At 33.2% G+C, this 22,501-nt stretch overlaps 1 protein-coding gene across 1 annotated transcript; it reads left to right on the forward strand.

Moving 5' to 3' along the window:
- Positions 1-2,015: 2,015 nt before the first annotated feature.
- Positions 2,016-22,206, forward strand: LOC131847453 (epoxide hydrolase 4-like). The gene is made up of 6 exons (XM_059197042.1): positions 2,016-2,289; positions 5,372-5,682; positions 15,848-15,968; positions 17,504-17,618; positions 18,554-18,742; positions 21,134-22,206. The coding sequence occupies exons 1-6, from the start codon at positions 2,074-2,076 to the stop codon at positions 21,289-21,291; spliced, it is 1,110 nt and encodes a 369-aa protein (XP_059053025.1). The 5' UTR covers positions 2,016-2,073; the 3' UTR covers positions 21,292-22,206.
- The last annotated feature ends 295 nt before the right edge of the window (positions 22,207-22,501 follow it).

A 22,501-nucleotide genomic window follows, 5' to 3' on the forward strand; every position in this document is an offset into this window, starting at 1 on the left:
AGACTAAGTTACTCCTTACAATATTAGTAATCTGAGAGTGAAAGTCCCGTTCAAATCGGACCAGCCGTTTCAGAGATCCAAACGGACAGATAAATTTTTTTTTAATTAGTGTCTCAATGTCGATACCGTTTATACTTACATATGAATTTAGAGAAAACCTTTTAATTTGAAATTTCAAATGGACATCAATTTTATTTATTTCTATACATTTTCACAATAGCCTTAAAAACAACCGAAAAAAACACTTTACTCGTACAATATTTTAGTTTCAATCACAGAGACAATATTACATATTTGAATCAACTGCCAAAAGGAGATCCTCAACTCAACAGTAGATATATTGGTTTGTTTGATTTTGTGTATTCATTTGAGACGTACAAATAAAGCATTATTATTATAAACATCTACTTATGAATCGATGAATGCATGAGCGGTATTAAACATTATCCTGGGATGCACTTCAAGTTGCATCGTTATCCGTGATGACTAGTTGATTCCTTGCGTTCGTCACTCGTCATTATGCACTCACGAGCTGAGTGCCTCCCGGCTCACAGAGTCCTTAATTTGTTTTCAAATAAACTCTCAATGCTTTTGTCATCTCTACTAACAATAAATACATGTTATTTTGATTTGATATGTATAAATATTTTTATGTTTCAAGCTATGGTTATACAGTATATTATTAGTATTCAATCAGTTTCGTATTTTAAACATCATTTTAAAAAATATTTACTTAAAGTACAAAAATCTTAAACGTGGCAGATAAATACAATAGTCATATATACATATATATTGATTAAATAAATAAATATATTCAAGCTATATTATATTACACAAAAGTCTTTCTATCAACACTTATTTTTCTTCTATTTATCACACATACTTATAATTCATTCATTTAATTGATTCTTCATTTTATATATTTAAATTCATCACGAATGCTATTTCTTTTTTTCAAGTGGCTCCACTGAAAATCAGCGCTGTAGTGACACGCTGCGGCACCAGCTGAGTGGAAGCCTTTTCAGCATAGACGATTATTAGTATTTAAGTTTTCTTTTTTACTCTGTACTCTTTTTTATGCTGAATAAAGGATTATTATTATTATTATTACATGTTTGTACATCCCGATTTTGTATGATTCATTTTAAGATAAATAGGTAAAGTCTGTTACTAGTAATTCATTCTATCTTCACAGGTAATTTCATTAGAATCTATTCAGCCTGTTTAGTCCTAGAAGGGTGACATTTTATTACTAATATTAATTAGAATGATTAATTTTACCGACTTAGCTTACGATCGCATCACGTAGCAGTCGTAAGCAATTTTATATTAATTGAAACAAAACAGATTGTATCTGTGCTAAAACTGTAAAGAGGAAAGATTTGTAGATATTTTTTTAATAGATGATAATGGAATGTTGCACCCGCCTGCGCTAACGGTATATGCTGGTGGGGTACCAGTGGAAGATGATAAGACGAAGACGAGATCAGATCAGTTAGCCCATCGCGACAAATTCATCAGGAATTTATCATGATGGTTCAGGGGGAACTGCATGGAGGTCGACCTGACATGGTACATTGCTAGCATGAAATAGTAACAAACATCTATCTATTCATACTTACTTTAACATTTATAATATTAATATGTAATATTATGTTACCTGTGACATTAGTAAGGTTCTAGTGGATATAGTAAAAGAAGTTTGTCATGAAAAAATCATAACAAAATTTTTACGTTCATAATGAGCAAAAATGTTATTTATGAATAAAAGATTTTTGAATTTGAGGGTCCTGTCCAACCAGCGTATACCATCATGGAGGCGGCATCATACCATTTACACCACCATGCATTTATCATCCACTAAAAACAACACGTTATATAATTCAAGACATACAAATCATACATACTACTAACCACAAACACATCCGTTTGCTTCGAATTATTGATAATACTGATAACAAAGTCACTCAGCCCAGACAAAAGATATCTATGTCGTAATTGCCCAGCATATTGGTGAAGACGTTGTTACTAAACGTACGTGTGAATAATCGAATATTATGTGTTAACGTTGAAATGGGTGTAAAGAATAATAACGTGCTTGAAGTGGTCTCCGGTTGGGAGGCAGTAGAACTAATATTTAAGTGCGTATTTATTGGACTGTGGCAATGCATAAAGATATCCGTGAAAATGCTGTGGAAGGGGCACAGGAGGAAATTGTTAAGAAATCACTCAACGATTGAGTTGACTGTGGACTCCTCTATTGGAACTCATTGTTATATTAAAGTTATGGTACGTCTTAAGTTCAAAATTATACATTTTTTTACATCCTACATTACTGACGACCGCGGTGGTCTAGCGGTTTAGCACACCGTTTTACTTACTATAGTTGCGGGTTCAATTCCTCACATAGTACAAATAATTGTATTCATGAGTATGATTGTTTGTATCGATCTGGATGTTTGCTATGTATATTATGTATGCATTTACAAAAAATATGTCTAAGTATTTATATCAGTTGTCTAGTACCTATAACACAAGCTCTGCTTACCGTGGGACTAGATGGCGTTGTGTTAATGTATTTATTTATTAACTCCTTATTACACCAAATATACATACAACGCAGGAATTAAACTTAACAGAGTAATGTATGTACAAAAGGAGGCTTCCAGATAACCTTTGGATATAGAAAAAAAAGATAGAAAGTGGTAGATGGCTCTTGAATTGAATAGTAATATAGATATAGTTAATAATATAGGAGAATGATATTACAACTGAATAATAGATATTATATTTATATACAAATGCAATATATATATACATATATATACACACAAATTTATAGGTAGGTAGTCTGAAAATGATCCGTTATCTTAATTTTATTTTAAAATCTACTGTATATAATTTTATATATGTGAGATATACTTGAATACGCTATGTGTATATCTAGCTGACCTATCAAACTTTGTTTAGCCACACAAATTAATATCGCTATTAAAAAATACATAATAATACAATTTAGGGTACCCAGACCTACTTATACTGAATATACATACCAGCTTACCTGGTATAACATCCAGTTACACAAAAACGTGTAGTTCTAATTGCTAGTAAATTTGAATGAATATTTTATTCCCTTATTACTTTATTATGTGAGGTATACATGTAATATTATCATATATATTAATACATGAAGAAAAAACTTTTAAACCCTTTTTGCGAAATTGCTCTGAGGAATATAAAATTTCATACACTTGTAGTTTAAATGTATAGAGACGGAGTGCACAAAATGCAGTGTTTCTCTTTAATGTATAAACTTCCTATAAAATTTCATATTGGATTTTGAACCAATCTGTTTACAAACAAAATAGATGAAGGATTGTTAGTAATGTGGACTAATGAATCCATTGCTAGCAATGTACTAATTCAGGTTGATCTCTACGCGGTTCCCACTGGAAAGTATTGTTATTTATTACTAGTGAATTTGCCAAGATGGGTCAACTGACCTGACCTCATGCTCATCTTATCATCTTCCACTGGTGCCCGGCTAGCGTAAAATGTTAGCGAGTGCGGGTGCCCCATTCTACTATCATCATTAAAAAAAAACAAATATGATCCGAGTACTAAGCAGAGGGATCATCTAGTACAGTGATTCCCAAAGTGGACGATAGCGGTCATCTTGTTGTTTTTACTTTATGTTTTTAACACTAAACTTTACTACAGTTAGAAATTTACAAAAAATCAATACCAGAAAGAAAGGGGAGTCTACCCAAAACCAAAAAATATGGCAAGGAGTCTACGACACAAAAAAGTTTGGGAACTTCTGATCTAGTATAATATATATACATGTAGTATATATTTCTTATGCCGTATCTTAGAGCAGGGATGGGCAACACACGGCCCGCGGACCGCTTGCGATGCGTTAAACATGTCCAGGCGGCCCGCAAGCATTTCCATGATTGAATTTATTTTTTCGTCTTTCTCCCATCTATATATTGTCATAAAATTAATTATAATAAAATATTATACTTATGTTATACCTACTAACAGATTTTTTTTTCTGACGAGTTACTCACTTGTCGGTGACTTATTCACACATGCAATTCGAACACACCGCGAGAAAATGAGTTTTTATTTCGCACTGAGTTTCGTATATAAAATCTTTTTTTTTTTTATAATTCTATTTTTTTGTTCTAATGTTTATTATTTACAGTACATGTTACAAGAGAGCACTGTAGCACAGGAGCACCTTATTTAGGTTACCAGGGTCCTTATTTTGTATTGCGCAACTTTCTGCCATTTGATTATCTAGCTAACTGACTTCAACTATTATGCACTGCTCCTTTATAATGTTGTTATGTTGTGGTTGTACAAATAAAGCATTATTATTATTATTACATATAAAAGAGTATCACTTAATGTGCGGCCCGCAAAAAATTGGTAAATTAAAATTGGCCCGTTGGAGAAAAAGGTTGCTCACCCCTGTCTTATACCATTACTACTGTTTGGTCTATGAAACTGATTTATCATACCTTCCTATATTAATTATTCAATGTTACTCGATATCTAAAGTACCTAATTTGTTATCTCTAACAGAACTTATTGAATTATTTGTAAAGGACTATCTATTTAAGAATAACCAATTATTTATCTACTAGTTTCTGCCTGTGACTTTGTCCGCGGGAACTTCATTGACAGAGTATAAAATGTAGTCATGTCCCTCTCCGTTCAAAACGCTACACGTGCACCAAATGTTATGACGATTGATCAAGCCGTAAAGGTGCGAAAAAATAAAAAACTAACTCACTTTCGCATTTATAATAATAAATAGCGACTAGCAGTTACTTGCAACTCTGTCTGTTTTTTTTAAATAAAAGATACAATATAATTAACTCGTAATACATGACTCTGTCTTTGTACTCCCGCTCTTTAGTCGCGAAAAGGCAATAAACAGACAGACAAAGGTGATCGCGGGTTCGATTTCTCTGATGAAGAAAACTTATTTTTTTGAAAATGAGAGTTTGTATCAGTCTAGGTGATTGATTGGTACATTTTTTTTATTAATATATACACAATATATATATATTAATAAAAAAAATGTTTTTACATATCTGTATCAGTTCCCGTGTACCCATAAGATGATGGGGCGCGTGAGTTGTCCTGGGTTGTTATTTTTATTAGTATTATAGGTAATATTACCTATGCCCGTATTTTCATATTGAAATCTGTGGCCTATGTGTTATTCTGATGTGTAAGCTATATTACTGCAAAGTTTTATCAAAACCAGTTCAGTAGTTTTTGCGTAAAAGAGTAACAAACATCCATACATACTCACAAACTTTTGCGTTTATTAAGAAATTTATATTTTTTGCAGGGTGTAAAATATCACTACGTAGAAAGCGGTCCGAAACATGGCCGAATAGTACTCATATTGGGCGACGCGCCTGACAATGGGAACCTATGGGGCCCAACATGGCCCACGGTGGTCAGGAGGCTGTCAGAAACTGGATATCATGTCATCAGTCTGGACCTCAGAGGCACGGGGGGCAGTGAAGGTGGCGCGAGATGGGACCTCTCACCACCTCAAGCGGTAGAGGAGTTGTCTGCATTAATGAGAGCACTTGGCGTCTCTCAGAACAAACCAGCTGTCGTAATTGGCTTTGGAATTGGCGGTATGTTGTCATGGTAAGCTTATTGTACTACTACTACTTACTTAGCCCCTCCGATTTATGTCCCGTCCAATTCAAACGGAGATACTACGACGGCCTGAGCCGAGGTTCGAACCCCTAGCGGTGCCCTCAGACTAAAGTCGTAGCCGTCAGGCGGGAGTTGGCGTTCAGCCGTTCCATAAGTCCTTCCACGGGTTTGGAGTGCCATCTGCACTCGCCCCCTATCGTCCGGTGAAGCTGTAAAGACCAGCTGCGGCCAACAGCATTAGAGTAGTCCGAAAAAAAAACTTTCTGTTAGATCCATACGTAATGAGAGGAAGGGATTAGTAAAAAGGTCGAGTCGTATTCATTGAACGGAACGCGAAGCGATCTTAGAGATCAGATTTGCACTCTTTAAATCTATCGATTCTCCTCCGAAACGCCTTGACCGATCGAGACCAAAATTTTATCGAAGATTCGAGTCTCCGTCGTGGTGGTCACACACACCTGGTGTGTAAACTACACACCGGCAACAAACTTAGTAATAATTCCTTCCTATTGCTTTCGACATTCAAATTCAAATTCAAATTCAAAAATCATTTATTCATGTAGGACATTTTAGCCGCTTATGAACGTCAAATTTTTACATTATAATTTTATTTTTTTCCCTACCGTCCAGTTCGGTATATAGATTCAATTGAGAAGAACTGGCAAGAAACTCAATTGAATTACTTTTTTTTTAAAGCCAGTTTATTTACAATGTATATTTATATAGGTGTCTATGTCTAACATTAAATGAAAATTCAGTGCATGAACAACTATTGCCATGCACACTCGTCATTCAAGTAATCGTTTAGTGAGTAATAGGCTTTGCTCAGTAAATATGATTTAACAGATGTTTTGAATTTATTTAAGGGTAATTCCAACATATCCTTTGGTATCTTATTGTAAATTTTTATACCTATTCCCATAAAAGACCTATTAACTTTTTCTAAACGATACTTGGGGACAGCAAGTTTGTCTTTAAATCTTGTATTAATATTATGAATATTGCTGTTTTTTGGAAATAAGTCAAGATTTTTATGAACATATAGGATATTTGAATATATAAATTGAGAAGCAACGGTGAGAATATTTGCCTCTTTGAATTTCTCTCTTAATGAGTCACGACTCTTCATACAGTAGATCGCTCGAACGGCACGTTTTTGTAATATGAATATATTTTTAATATCTGCCGCTTTTCCCCATAGTAATATTCCATAAGAGAGTAAACTATGAAAATAACTAAAATAGACTAATCTAGCAGTATCAGTATCAGTGTACTGTCTAACCTTACGCACGGCAAAAGCTGCTGAACTTAGTTTCGCTGCAAGGCTTTGAATTTGTGCACCCCATTGTGTTTTATTATCTAGTGTGATTCCTAGAAAGACAGTAGATTCTATAAATTCGAGAGATTCGTCATTTAATTTAATATTGCAATTAGTATTAAAACTTTTAGACAGAGAGAAATTAACACATTTTGTTTTTTTAGCGTTTAACATAAGATTGTTAGTTGTAAACCAGTGCAGGAGACGCCGCAAAGCACTATTTACATCGTCATAATTATTAGTCATTCTATTAACTTTAAAAATCAATGAAGTATCGTCTGCAAATAATACTATGCCGCATCTATCCTGCATGGCATATGGGAGATCATTAATGTAAACTAGGAATAAAAATGGACCGAGAATAGATCCTTGAGGTACACCCATTTGCACAAGTGACCCGTCAGACGTAGCGTTGCTAACCTTCACTTTCTGTATTCTATCAGATAGATAAGATTTTATTAAATTTAAAGCATTGTCTTTGACGCCATAAAAAGCAAGTTTTTTTAGCAATGTATTATGATCAACGCAATCAAAAGCCTTAGAAAGGTCACAAAAAACACCTATCGCATCCATTTTAGTTTCCCATGCAGCAAATACGTGTCTAAGCAACTCTGCACCTGCGTCTGTAGTTGAACGACCTTTGGAAAAACCGAATTGACTATTGTGGATTAAATTATTTAAATTGAAATAACTGACAAGCTGCATAGAGATTATTTTTTCAAAAATTTTACTGAGTGCTGGGAGTATAGATATAGGTCTATAATTTATTGGGTCACTCCTATCTCCAGATTTAAAAAGCGGTATGATTTTACTAATTTTCATTATGTTAGGAAATTTACCTTCATCTATACATTTATTGAAAATAAAAGCAAGAGAGGGCGCAATAATTTCCATTATACTATCTAGTATTTTAACAGATATACCCCATAGATCCTCTGTTTTTTTATTATTAAGCTGTTTGAATATTTTCATTATTTCTACTGATGATGTATGTCTAAAGTTAAATACAGCTGATGACTTGCTAACATTGTCTGTTAGTAAAGTTTCAGCAGCAGACGGGGAAGATTTTAGAGCCTGTGTCGTAATTAATGGAATATTAGTGAAATAAGATTCGAATGTATCCGCGACCTCTGTGTCGGAATTTACCAATTTGTTATTAATATTTAAAGCTATTTTACTATTTTGAAAATTAACTTTTCCAGTTTCGCTATTTATTACTTTCCAAGTGGCTTTTATTTTATCTTTAGATTTAGTTATTATTTTACCTAAATAGAGAGACTTAGCTGTATGACAAACCTTTTTAAATATTTTCGAATAAGATTTTACATGTTCATGAAATAAGGGATCGGATATATAGCTTCGTTTTTCGTAAAGTTCGTAAAGATTAGCCCTAGACTTATAAATACCAAACGTGGCCCAGTCACAAAACTTTGATTTTACACTAGTTGAAAAGGTTTTTGTTTTAAATTCACTGCTAGCTTCATGTTCAATTAAATTAAAAATATGTTCACATACAATGTCCGGGTCATATTGAGGTACTATGACACTAGATATTTTATGTTCAATTTTATTTTTAAAACGTGCCAAATTCTTTTGTGTTATTTGTCTGCATGTAATTGTTTGAGTCCCTTTGGATCCCTTAGTTTCAATTATAACTTTTTGTCCATAATGATCAGATCCAAGACAGTCGAAATTCATTTTCACCTTTACTTCACAATTACAAAAAACATTATCTATACAAGTGGCAGAATTTCCTGCGACCCTAGTGGGTTCTAAAAAAAGATTGTGCAAATTAAATGATTTAAATAAGTTAATCAATCTTAAGCTTATTGAGCATTCCGATAATAAATCAACATTAAAATCGCCACATACAAATAATGTTTTATTCCTCCGTGCGACTCGTCTCAATGCTTCCTCCATAGCCAGTTCAAAAGAATCAAAACAAGCCGATGGCGGACGATAAACGCAAATTATTATACAAGTAACTAATTCTACGCAAGATAGTTCAATTGTTTGCTCAATAGAAATATTTACAATGTCTTGACGGTTTTTATATTCTACATCATTTTTTAAAATAATAATTGACCCGCCATGAATGGCATTGTTCCTAGCAAAAAAACTAGCTATATTATAATGTTCAAAAGGACAAATTATTTCATATTGTTTAAGCCAATGTTCTGTCAGACATAACACCCGTACATTGTTAGATTCTAAGAATAGACTTAATTCTAATTCTTTGCTGGAGAAGCCACGAATATTTTGATGAATAATGACCATATCCTGTGGCTTAACCAATGTCGTAGATGTTAGTTTAAATTAACACATGTCACATTATTAGTATTATTACTAATATTACTAATTAAATCCGTTATACTACTTATAATGGGATCATAAATGTTATACGCTAGTAAACTAGCAATAGTCTTTTTTTGTTTTTTAGGAAGATAAAAATTACCTCCCGTCATATAATAATTTGTAACAAATTAGTTACTTTCAAAATAAAATATATCATTACAATGATATGTCATCGAATAAATTAAATTATTTATACTATAAATGAACTTATTCTGTTCATTAGTCAGGGATTGAGAGTAGGGAAATGCGCATAATAATATTTTACCTATACCAAGCTCCACTATATTATATAATGATTTTATTAAATTAACTATATCAGATTTACGCATATGCAAACAATTCCCTAACGCTATTACTAGGGTCGTGTGAATATCATATTTTTCATTTACTATATTTCTTATAATCTTATATATACCTGATCCCGGAAAACAATTATTTATTACTTGTTGCGAGAGACAGTTCGATAATAAACTACCTAAATCCTTGCCAAATTCATCTGAATAAATAATTGTTCTCCTGATGGTTTCATGTACAGTGCTGCATTTATTTACTTTTGTACTGTTTCGTGTGGGTAAACATGAAACGTCTGGTTCCGTGACGGATGAGATATCAATGTTCAACTGATTATGGTGGGACGGTTGGATATAGTTATCAGACTCTGGTGAATTACAGTGACATCTATCCGTAAGAGAAACAAACCGCTCCATGTTGTAGTTACCTAATTTTATTAAATTATCCAACTGATCAGAATATTCATGTATTTCATTCTTAGCTGATTCGTATTTCAAAGATAAATTGGACAACGAGTTCTCTAATAGTTTAATTTATTGTGATAATTCGTCTATTTCTAAATCTTTGTTATATATTTTTTCTTTACAATTATTTAATTCTATTGATAAGTCAATTTTTTGCTTCCTAGTAATAATTGATTTTAAACACTTTTTATGACTTTTCACTAAATTTTCTGATTTTCGAATAAATTTATTTAATTTTACATATTTTTTTAACTTATTACTACTATTAATAGGTACTTTATTAGGACTATAGGAGCTTGGTGTATTTGTCAAATCTATGGTCACAAGGGGCAGAGCAGATGTTTGATCACTAGTAGTATTTAACATTTCTGTATACAGATCCATGGTCTCGTTATAACTACTCAACCGCCTGTGATCCAACAAAGATTTATGTCATCATTTGATGTTTTTTTATGGATGTGCCCGCCTGCGCTAGCGGTTACGCTTGCGGGGCACCAGTGGAGGATGATAAGATGAACATGAGGAAGAATTTTTTCTTCATTGGGTCATTGGGCTCCCTAAAATATGGTCGAACGCAGTGATGGCTGGCTCATCCGTCATACTCGTGAACGGGTGCTGCTTGTAGGGACTGGTCTGCTCTAATCATTATGTCTGATTTCCTCTTATTAATTGTTTAACCAGTTGGTTATGTATTCAATATTTTTTCTTTTTGAGTATATAATTGAATTAGTGCTAATTGGTGGTTTGTATTCACACACTTAAACTTAAAAATGTAAAGTAATAATAAAATTATTTAAAAGAGCAACACGCAAGTTTCTTGCTCGTTCTTCTTGTGATGAGACAGCTTTCCGAGCGAGCGGTAGATTAAAAAAAATGTAATGACTATTCAAAAGTGCTTCAATGTAAGTTTATTTGAATAAATGATTTTCTATTCTATTCTATTCTATTCTTCAAATTTAAAATAGTATTACGTATTGTTTTAAATTTGAAGAAAAATTCTAGAAAAAATTATATACTGTTTTAATTTATACTATAACTAGCAACTCACCCCGGCTTCGCCCAGGTGTGTGGTGTTTGTATTATACATATAAACCTTCCTCTTGAATCGCTCTATTAAAATAAACCGCTACAAAATCCTTTGCGTAGTTTTAAAAATTTAAGCATACATAGGGACGGACAGACGGCGACAACGAATTTGTTTTATATTTTGTAATAAAGATTAAGAAAAGTCACAGGATCTTGCCACTTTTTATATATTTTGGCAATGTTTTAACCGCCATAATCACGGTTAAACAGAGGAGCGGGTAAATGGTAAATAATATGTATCTTTTATGGACAGAGCAGACATATGCGTCAACCTTCACACATCTTCATTTGTAGCTACTATTGAAACTCGCTCGATATTCATCTCGGCAAACTAATCACAGTATCTTCACGTACACTTAATACACTTTCTGATCACAATTTTTGTTTTTATTTATTTAAACCAATCACTGGATTCCAGGCATTAGAGAGCCTTGAACCGTCTTGCCGATTGAATTTTTAATATTTCTGTATTTCGATGGCCTCTCTGACCACTTGGTCATAAGTTTTTCCTAATTATACGTGTTATATATATTCATTAGTGTTAAATATATATACCTATAGGATTTAAGACTATTACACATTATTTAAGCCCCTAATCTATAAAATCTCGACCTACATACAACATTAATGTATTGGCTCATACATTATTAATCCAATTCTGACGTAACGGACGCAATGTGTCATGATTTTAATTTAAAAATTTTATTTCCTAGTATTATTATTATATAAGTGAAAGTGTGTTTGGATGGATGTTTGTTACATTGTCTCTCTGATCCATCCCCCGTCCAATTCAACCGGGGATCTAAATTACGACAGCCTGAGCCGAAGTTCTAACCCGTAGTGGTGCAGACTAAAGTCACACCTCAGAAAGGAGTTGGCCTTGAGCCACTCTATAAGTCCTTCCTTTGGTTTGGAGTGTCACCTGCATTCATCTCCTATCGTCCGATGAAGCTATAAAAGATAACTGCGGCCAACAGCGTTAGAGTAGTCCGAGAAAAATATTTATTTATGATCAATGAACGAACGGGAGACGTTGACTTCCCACAACTTTACCAAATATGTAATGAAAATCGTATAACTATATACAATACCTCACAATCCTTAAGTGGAAAAACAGACAAATATAAACAGCAACTTTGCTTTATACTATTCATAGATAGAGAGTAGTTTAAGTAAATGTTGAAAGAATGTACTTATTACCAACAAACTCTTATACAGTTTGAATACAAAAATTTTAATAAAAAAAATTATTCATGATATACATTTTAGCCGCTTACGAATGGTTACAAGTTTTTTATAATTAACGTATTTTTCCCTACCAACCAATTCAATATACAGATTCAATTAAGAAGAACTCAACTGAATTTCTCTTTTTTTACAGCCAATTTATTTACATTTCATACCATATAACTGTTTTGTCTAATATTAAACGGAAATCTTGTGTAAGAATCATTGCCTTGCACGTTTGTCATTTAAGTAATTGATGTAAATACCTACATAAAAATCTGCTCTAGAATACTATGAAATTTAATATGCAAGAATCAACCAGCAAGTAGTGAAACTTGTAATGTACCTACGGGTCACTCGTCTCGGAAATGAATTCTGCACCCATTAAGTTGGTAAACAATGTGACGGTGAAGATTAGAATCTAATTAATCATCACCAGAATCTAGCCCAAAAGGGAGATGATGCAAACCGCTACTACAAAATCCGTAAAAATTATTTATGTAATTACTTGATTCATAAATAAATTATTCACTAGTTAAAATCACGTATCATACCTACCTATACACGGCCAGTTCCGTATTGCGATAACAAAACATTAATTAACGTATTTTGGATTTAGATAATATCAGTTTAATGAACACAAAGATGATTTACATGTGTCAACATTGTTTTATCGAAGTGATCTTTGCATCTTACGGGTAAACATTTTTTTTTTACATAATAGCAATGACAAACTCTCTCCCCTAGGGAGGTGACCTCTTAGGGCGAGTAATAAAATTAAAATTACTTAAGCTTACTTAAAAAACTTGGGAAAATCTTTTTTTGTTTTTTTTTATTACGCATCTTACAGGTAAACATTTTTTATGTAATAGGAATGACAAACAACCGGACGGTAAATGGTAAGTCACTGTTACATGAACAGCGCCATTGATGTTATCATGCTAAAACTATAACAGATTTTGACATATATATTAACATAATATATAACATAAGTCTCTCTAAAATAATATATCCTCCAAATAATGAAATAATTTCTCAAATTTTTGCTTACATATTTAACTAACGCTCCTAAGAATATCCTTCAATTATATAAACAGGACGAACAGAATAGACCTATGCAGGACGCAGAGCTACAGTACCTACCTAACAATAGCCTAAAACCCTCAATAGAAAAAACTACGTAGGTTATAGAACGTTAAAAATTGTCTGAAGCCTAATACCTATATTTTATAGGTAAGGTTAATACATTTATTGCCATCAAATCCTCAAAATTGATACTATTATATTTATGTGTGATAAGTCTAGACTTATTTATCACGGTCTATTGTGCAGTTTACTGAACTGTTACGTATATTTATTTATTAAATAATTCCGTTAGTTACATATAGCACTCACATTTTGTTATCTCTGGCTACACCTGTTCGTTCACCTACTCCCGTTACGTTTCTTTGTTATTGTACCGTTTATTGTATAGTAAAAAGATAAAAAAGTAAAACTTATCTACTTACAATGGAAGAGTCATAATAAATTTAGATCTTAGAATGACTGAAAAACCTAATGTAGTGATTGTGACAACACCAATGGTTCCCCAGAGTCGGTTAGAATAGAATAGAAAAATTCTTTATCTATACATCTATACATATAAATAAAATTGGAGTGTCTGTTTGTAATAACTGCTATTTACTACATTCATATGAATATGAACACGGTACATACACCAAAATAACATTTTTTACAATTTTTGTCTGTCTGTCTGTTTGTTCTGCTAATCTCTGAAATGGTTGGACCGATTTTGACGTAACTTTTATTGACACTTAGCTGATGTAATAAGGTAAGTAACTTAGGTTACTTTTATTTAAGAAAAATTCTTTTATTTTAGAAAATGATAACTTTCATCCGTGTGGAATTTAACTAAATTCCACACGGACGAAGTAGCAGGGAACAGCTAGTTCAAAATAAATTTAGTGAAAATAAAAGTGACCTAAGTTACTTAGCTGATGTAATAAGATAAGTAACTTAGGTTACTTTTATTTTAGAAAAAATCTTTAATTTTAGAAAATGAAAGTTAAATTCCACGCGGCCGAAGTCGCAGGGAACAGCTAGTTCAAAATAAATTTAGTGAAAATAGTCACGTTTAATTTTTTTTATTCTACCACTCATTCAGAAAGCGGACTCATCTCTAGAAGAATGAGCAAAAAACTTGCGTGTTGCTCTTTTAAATAAATGTTGTTCAGCAATACACTTTTAAGTTGTTTAGAAACAAATAACCAAACGCTGTTAATTTGAAATTACAATCAGACTGTTCAAATTTATTTATATATTTACTAGCCGTCCCGGCAAACGTTGTTTGGCTTTAAAATAAAAATAAAAATTTAGGGGTGGACTACCCCTAACATTTAGGGGAATGAAAAATAGATGTTTGCCGATTCTCAGTCCTACTCAATACGCTCACAAAATTTCATGAGAATCGCTCAAACCGTTTCGGAGGAGTATAGGAACGAAAACTGTGACACGAGAATTTTATATATAAGATAGTATATTATAGTATCAGGTGAGTCGTAAATAATTTTCTCCTGTTTACTATAAAAATATGTAGGAAGGTGATAACAAAATACCTAATTAAGTTGACACAAATATTATTCCCGGCGCAGGGGTCAAATCCGTGAGCGGCCGAGAATTGTGTAGGTATACCTCACTGTTATCAACAATTGATAAACGACGCGATTTCATACATTCTTATTCTGTGTGTAATTGTAGTATGAGGCAAGAGTTGGCCTTCAGCCACTCCCTAAGTCCTTCGGCTGGTTTGAAGTGTCAAAAGTGTCGTTGTAAATAGTTAAAAAGTGAATCATGATAGGATGAGAGTATGGTCTCGCTTGTGAGCCCCTCATAGGAAATTAACCTGGAAATTATAATTAATTGGATAATCTAGTCAGAAACCGTGCGTAGAACCTACTTAATATTGCTGAAACGTTGCTGTCAATGAGGTCATTAACCTTAACACTTTTATATAATTGGTATGACAACATGTTGGCCATCCACCTGATGGTAACTGTCGTTTACAGTCATAACAGTACTGTGGACATCACGTTATCATCTGATATCTGATTTCCGTGAATAAGTTTCATAGGGGAAAGGGAATACTCCATAATCTGGACTAATAACCCCATTACTAGCAATGTACCATGTCATGTTGACCTCCATGTGGTTCCCCTGGAAACCATCGTGATAAATTCATGGTGAACACGGTGGGCTAACTGACCTGACCTCATGTTCATCTTAACATCCTCCACTGGTGCCCCGCCAGCGTAAACCGATAGGCGGTTGCACCTTTCTATTATCATTTATAAGAAAAAAAATAAGTTTAGTACAGCGTTTTCGTCTTTATAGATTTAGTACTTTTTGCTTCTAGGTATTTAGCCCACTGTCACGGTCACTTGATAAGCAAGATGGCCATTATTGGGGCACTTCATCCGAATCTCTACTGGCAGAATCCGCCAGTTTTCTGCAACGGCGCTCTACATTTCGTTCAGGTACATGATTAATCGAAAGTTTTTCACCTTATTAATAAAAACTAAAATCTATAAACCTACTTTAACCATTTAAATGTTCCGTTACTTAATTTTAGACTAGCTGGCCTACATAACTTCGCTTTTATCACGTTGTCATTGTTTATGTACCTAATATTAATATTTTTCATTATTTTTATTATAAAGTTATGTTTTTGCGTTATCATTGCATAGTATAATGACATTATTTTATGCATACGCTAGTGGTGGTCACTTTATTCAATCACTGTCATTGTATATGTTTATATACTTAGTATAATACGTATTATTATCAACGGCGGAACCAGGGGGGGTCATGGGGGTCATGAAGAAAAGAAAAGAGTATTTCGTCAGTCTACAGACTGACTAGAGACCTGACTAGAACTGACGAACGTCTGTTCGACTTGTAGATTTGACTTATAAGTGTTATTCTTTATACAAATAACTAGCTACTCGTCCCGCCTTCCCACGGTGTACATGTATTATGCATATAAACCTTCCTCTTGAATCACTCTACGTATTAAAAAAAACCGCTTGAAATTCCGTTGCGTAGTTTTAAAAATTTAAGCATACATAGGGACAGACAGACAGCGACATCGACTTTGTTTTATACTATGTAATGATTATGTATGTTTCAAACGCCGGAGCATAAGAATTTAAGAAAGGCTAAGGCGGGGTAGTTATGTGCCACAATGAAGGTTGGGAAACACTACTCTTGAAGTACCTAATGATGTGCAGGTTAATTTTCCAACAGGACACATTAATTATATTTTATGTAATGGCTCCGTTAATTGGTGTCGATGTTTATTGTCCTACAATTCTGGTATAATTAATGACCACTCTCACATCAAAACCTTTCCCCCGTTGATAAGGCGTGATAAAAGTTACACAAATTATAATTACCAAGCACCCAACATGTAATTATGAAACATAGGTATTTTATTTACACAGTGATAAGTTATTATGTATATGTATCTACAAGTGAAGGTAATATATGATTTTGATATGGGACATATTTTCGAAAAAAGCATCGCATTTTGAATATGAATTTTAATTTTCTTCTAAATTAAATTAAAAAAATCTCCACTTCTTTCTATATTAGATCTAATACATATCCATACTAATATTATCAATCGCGAAAGTGTCTGTATGTCTGTCAGTTTAGTAATAAAAAGATATTTTTTTATGACTCAATGTAGAAGTGAAAAAAGTTAAGAGTTCTCTTGATACCCACGAGGATAGCCATAGGCTATCGTTAATCTCAAAAAAGTAAACGAAGCCACGGGTAATAGGTATAATATATTAATAATTATGTACTTTGTCAAAATAACATTACTGGTTATACTTATTACTTATATGCATATAAATATATGTACAAACTAATATTACCTAATTATTAATAACACACGGTTACAAATACATATAAAAATGTCAAAGAATTCATATGAGAAATCATTATTACTCTTTGGATTAAAAAAAAAATATGTGTGGGTTAATATAGTTGATGGTTTTTCTTCTAGTGGCCATATTTGCCGGAGCGGTGGCTAGCTGAAGGCGAATTACAAGACGGCGAGGATGGTCGATGGACCAGCTCGCGGGCGTGTGATTGGACAGGCGCTCTCAACTATATCAGAGGTACAGCACTGAAATCTTATTTATGATCCCAAAATATATATATAGAAATAAGTAATATATAGAACTAATACTTGTTAATTATGTTAAACAATCACTGTAAAATTACATTTAAGCAATAAATTGCGTTTTATTTCATACTAGATGTGCCAGAGTCTGTTATAAATCTGCCAGAAAAAAGATTTAATTTCAAATAAAACCGTTCCTTTGCAAAAAGCTTACTATAAAATTGAAGAATTCGTTAACGATAATAATGTTTTTATAGAAAAACTTTAAATCCATAGCACTGACAATATTATTTGATTACACTAATAATGAGTGCGTAGTGATTTCTATGTTGATTATCGCATGCCGCTTACTTGTTATACTGTAATTATTTATATAAAAAAACATCTATTAAAAAGAGCAACACACAAGTTTCTTGCTCATTCTTCTTGTGATGAATCTGCATTCCGAATGAGTGGTAGAATCAAAATATGACTATTCAAAAGTGCTTGTAATTTGTTTATTTGAATAAAGATTATTTCTATTTCTATTTCCGCGGTTTCACCCGCGTATTCAATGAAATTCAATCAAAAATATAGCCTATATGTTATCCTGATGCATAAGCTATTTAACTGTAAAGTTTCATCAAAATCCGTTTAGTAGTTTTAGCGTGAAAGAGTATCATCCATACTCACAAACTTTCACTTTTATAATATTACTAGCTTTTGCCCGCGGCTTCGCTCGCGTGAATTTATCCTCTTAAGGGTGGAATTCATCAAAATCCTTTCTTAGCGGATGCCTACGTCATAACATCTACCTGCATGCCAAATTTCAGCCCGATCCGTCCAGTGGTTTGGGCTGTGTGTTGATAGATCACTATGTCAGTCATCTTCGAGTTATATGTATATATACTTAGATTAAGATTGCCATTCTTTCTTGCTATTGTTAAACAGGTGCCGCTTGGTGGCGCATCAGGTCTGGTCATATCGTGGAAGCACCAGTACTCCTGGTAGGAGCTACCACTGGCGCGGCTCTGGTAGTCGCTTCCGCACTCCACTGCAGCGCGTCCAAGATTCGCCTAGTGGATAAACCAGATCCAACCGACGAAAAACTGCCGGCGATAGTACTGGACTTTTTAATCGGTAAGATGCATTCATTCATATTTTTTATTTCTGAGACCTTTCTGTTTAGCACACCGCCTTACTTTTAATGGTCGCGGGTTCGATTCCTCGCACAGCACAAACACTTGTATTCATGACTATGATTGTTTGTATCGGCCTTTGTGTTTTCTATATATAATATGTACCTATCTATTTGTATCAGTTATCTAGTACCCATAACACAAGCTTTAGCTAGCTTAACTTGGGTCTAGATGGCGCTGTGTGAATTGTCCTGTGATAAATTCGTGGTCAATTTGTCACGATGGGCTAACTGACCTGACTTCATGGTCATCCTATCATCCTCCACTGGTGCCCCGCCAGCGTAAACCAATAGCGCAGGCGGTTTCCATTCCATCATCCATTAATCATAAGATAACAGAGCAACCACGTCTCAGATATATAAGAAAACTAGATTATTTTTCGGACTATTCCCCGTCCATTTTTATATATCCATTAAAAAAAGATACGAGAACCACAGATATATAAGAAAACTAGATTGTTTTTATATATTTTTCAATACAAAGGCAGTAGGTACAATTAAGGAATCACCTCACAATTGTAATCTAAATGCATGCAACGCCAGTAATAAAAATAATCTTTGTGTAATCTTTAAACAATAATATTGTAACATTATTGGCTCCTTATCTTAGAGATTACCGAATAAATTGAATAATAAAATATCTGCGGTCACCACACTGACGATGTTAATGTTAATCTGCCATAGTAACGCCGATAATTCTCTTTTTCTTTATACAATAATTATACTACATCAGGCGAGCCGTGAGCTTGTTTGCTAATCTAACTAGTACAAATAAATATACTTGAAACTACCTAATTTACAACCTTATTAAAAAGTATGAACTTTCCTCTTTTAAACTTTATAAACTGTGCCTGTGACATCATCCGCTTGGAAGAATAGTGGATTGGATAACATTTTTAATTCTTTAGACTAATTTATAACAAGCCTAAACAAATTTCAACGTTCTAGCCTCAAAAATGACGAATTTCTGTACAAACTTTCATCGCCTATTTTATTTTACCCCTTAAGTGTAAAATTTTTATAAGTTTTGAATGTCATATTTGTTTTTATTTAATCGACATCCTTAAAAATAAATTTCAATATTCAATATTTATTATATAAATTATTTCAATACAAACTTTCACTTCCCCTTACAATCCTATTTCCGCATTAAAAAGTAGCCTATGTCCTTTCTCAGTGTCTAGACTATCTGTGTACCAAATTTCATTTAAATCGGTTCAGTAATTTTGGCGTGAAAGCGGGACAGATAGACAGACAGCACCTTTGCACTTTCTGTTAGACCTATATTTAAAACTAAACCAAACTATATTATGTAACCTACTCCATTTATTGAGTATCTCCCCAAAAACGAGATATAATATCTACACAGGCATAAAATTCTATTTCGAATATTTGACAAAACCTATAACGTTTTAGACAGTGGAAAGGAGATGCTTCTAAAATCGCCTTACCCTCTACTCTTGGGTAATACTAGGATTTCCTAACATGTTATCACTCCCATTTAATACGTTCTGGGCTTGCACGTGATAATCGTATGATTTAAATACATGTACGATATTACGCGACACAAACAGCGTCCACTCTATTATCACACGAAAGTAAAATCAAAAATACATTGCTTCATTATCTGTGTTTATTTGCATATTTTTTTCTATTCTCTGTTGATACATCGTGCATTATTGTTTGGGTTTGAAGAGATAAGGTTATAATTGCCGAGATTAGAGAACTCAAGATTTGTTCGAACTCGAAAAGCATCCGGGAAAGATTTTCAAAGTTCTGAATGAATCCTTGGTAATTTTTATGTCAGTTACAGATTGAAACTAATCTAAATTAATATATAGATAAATGTTAATGTTAGTTGGACTCTGTTATCCGCATTGGGACTCTCATCTGGGCCGTTGTTCGTGTAGAGCCGAATCTACTAAAGTAGCCAGCCAAGGTCCTCCCAGAAGCGTGTCTTCCCGGTGTCTTCACAGGCTCACGGAGCGACCTCACCTATTATATATCAATGTGACCGATTTTTTTTACTAATATATAGACATTTTGTTCTGAGGGAAGTAAACTCCAAACCCACTGCAATTTGATATTTTTTTCACTGTGTGAAAGGTGGGTATAGGTTGGTAAATTAGTGTAAATTATTCCAGTGTGCAGACTTCTTTATTATGTCAGTCCATATAAAACACAAAGTAATGATCGTCTGAGCAAACCTCAGGCAAGTCCCCTATTAAATAAAATTAACTCCTAATCGATAAGAAAAAACCACGGCAATGCAAAATATATCAGACCAAATGACTAGTTCTGTGACAATTAATAATGTATTCATTTTGTTGCAGAAAAAAAAGCACCCATACTAAAGCAGCCTCAAGAAGTATCCAGAAGCATGTTAAGGGGTCTGCTGGGAGCGGTAGCCGACCGAGGGCGAGAACTCACCAGCAAGCTAATGCATGGTACCAACGACAACAGTTCATTAGTAATACCTGTTCAAGGATAACTTGGGAGAAAACAGTGGAATAACTTTTTATATACAAATACAAAAACATGACTGAGAAATAACGCAAGACAAAAAAGTGTTGTGTTGCTATCGTTTTCGTTGTCTTACAGTATCTTACAGTAAGAAATTTTGTTTTGGTTTTGTTGAATTCCATTGCTAGAGTCAATAACTAAAAATTCCCTCCTCCAGTGTGTAAGTTTGCTTTAAAGACGAGATTCGAAGCTGAAGTACTTGGTACTGAGGTTCCAGATTTTTTGCCACGAAGGATGTATACATGATGCTTCTAGTGACGTAAAATTTTATGATCTGTGGCAGCTTCAAATCAGAGAAATGCCTCGGTTGTTAAAATTGTCTTTCATGTGTGCAAGCGTAATTTTGTAATACATATTTAGAATCGAATAAGACAATTATAGGTTTTAGTTAATACTTTCGTTTATTGGTCGCCATTACTGTTAGTGTACATTATACTAGTTCAGATATTTTTAATTATGTTAAAAATATTATGAATCAAAAACAACATTATAGTTGTAACGATGTATAATTGAAGTCTTTAATACTTACCATTTTATATATTTTATAAAATGAATTGTAAAGTTAATTATGCATATATTAAAATATCTTTGTATCAGTAGTTAGTACTTAGGTAACATAAGATTGGAACTTAAATAATTAAAAAAGATTTATAGTATCTTCTTTCAGTTGTAATAATTTAAGTTCATCTCACTTTTCAGAATTATAAGCATATGTAAGCCTCGAACAATTTATGGATGAGTTTATTATTTGTTGAATAAGGTCATTCTTTATCTCTACATTATTCACAATAAAAAAAATATTATTAATATACTGTAGACATTATCTTTTGAGCCTATGTTGTGATTGATTGTATTACCTATAACGCCATATATATTATAACTTTATATTATATTATTATATTGTTACCAATTTATAGGTGGCAAACAAGAACTTGATGGTTACCATAGCCTATGGACGCCTGAAACACCAGGGGTGTCACATGCGCGTTGCCGACCCTTAAGAAACCTTAATATACCCTTCTTGAAAACCCCCATGCTGTGTCTCTCGAGAAAACCTAAGTTTAGCTCCTCTGAAACCGCACTGTTATTGTGGTAACCGTAATTAAGGTACTTTAAATACCACCAATGTGGTTATACACTCTGTACTGAATTTCACAAATAACCCTATCAAGTTCTTA

This window comes from Achroia grisella, unplaced genomic scaffold (assembly GCF_030625045.1).
Source record: "Achroia grisella isolate CSIRO2021 unplaced genomic scaffold, CSIRO_AGI_Agris_v1 utg534, whole genome shotgun sequence".
Lineage (NCBI taxonomy): Eukaryota > Metazoa > Arthropoda > Insecta > Lepidoptera > Pyralidae > Achroia > Achroia grisella.

Excerpts from the sequence above, each read along its gene's own strand:
- LOC131847453 (XM_059197042.1), top strand. The coding sequence starts at position 2,074 with ATGGGTGTAAAGAATAATAACGTGCTTGAAGTGGTCTCCGGTTGGGAG. Across the intron at positions 2,290-5,371 it reads ATTGTTATATTAAAGTTATG|GGTGTAAAATATCACTACGT; the intron begins GTACGTCTTAAG and ends TATTTTTTGCAG. Across the intron at positions 17,619-18,553 it reads CGCTCTCAACTATATCAGAG|GTGCCGCTTGGTGGCGCATC; the intron begins GTACAGCACTGA and ends ATTGTTAAACAG.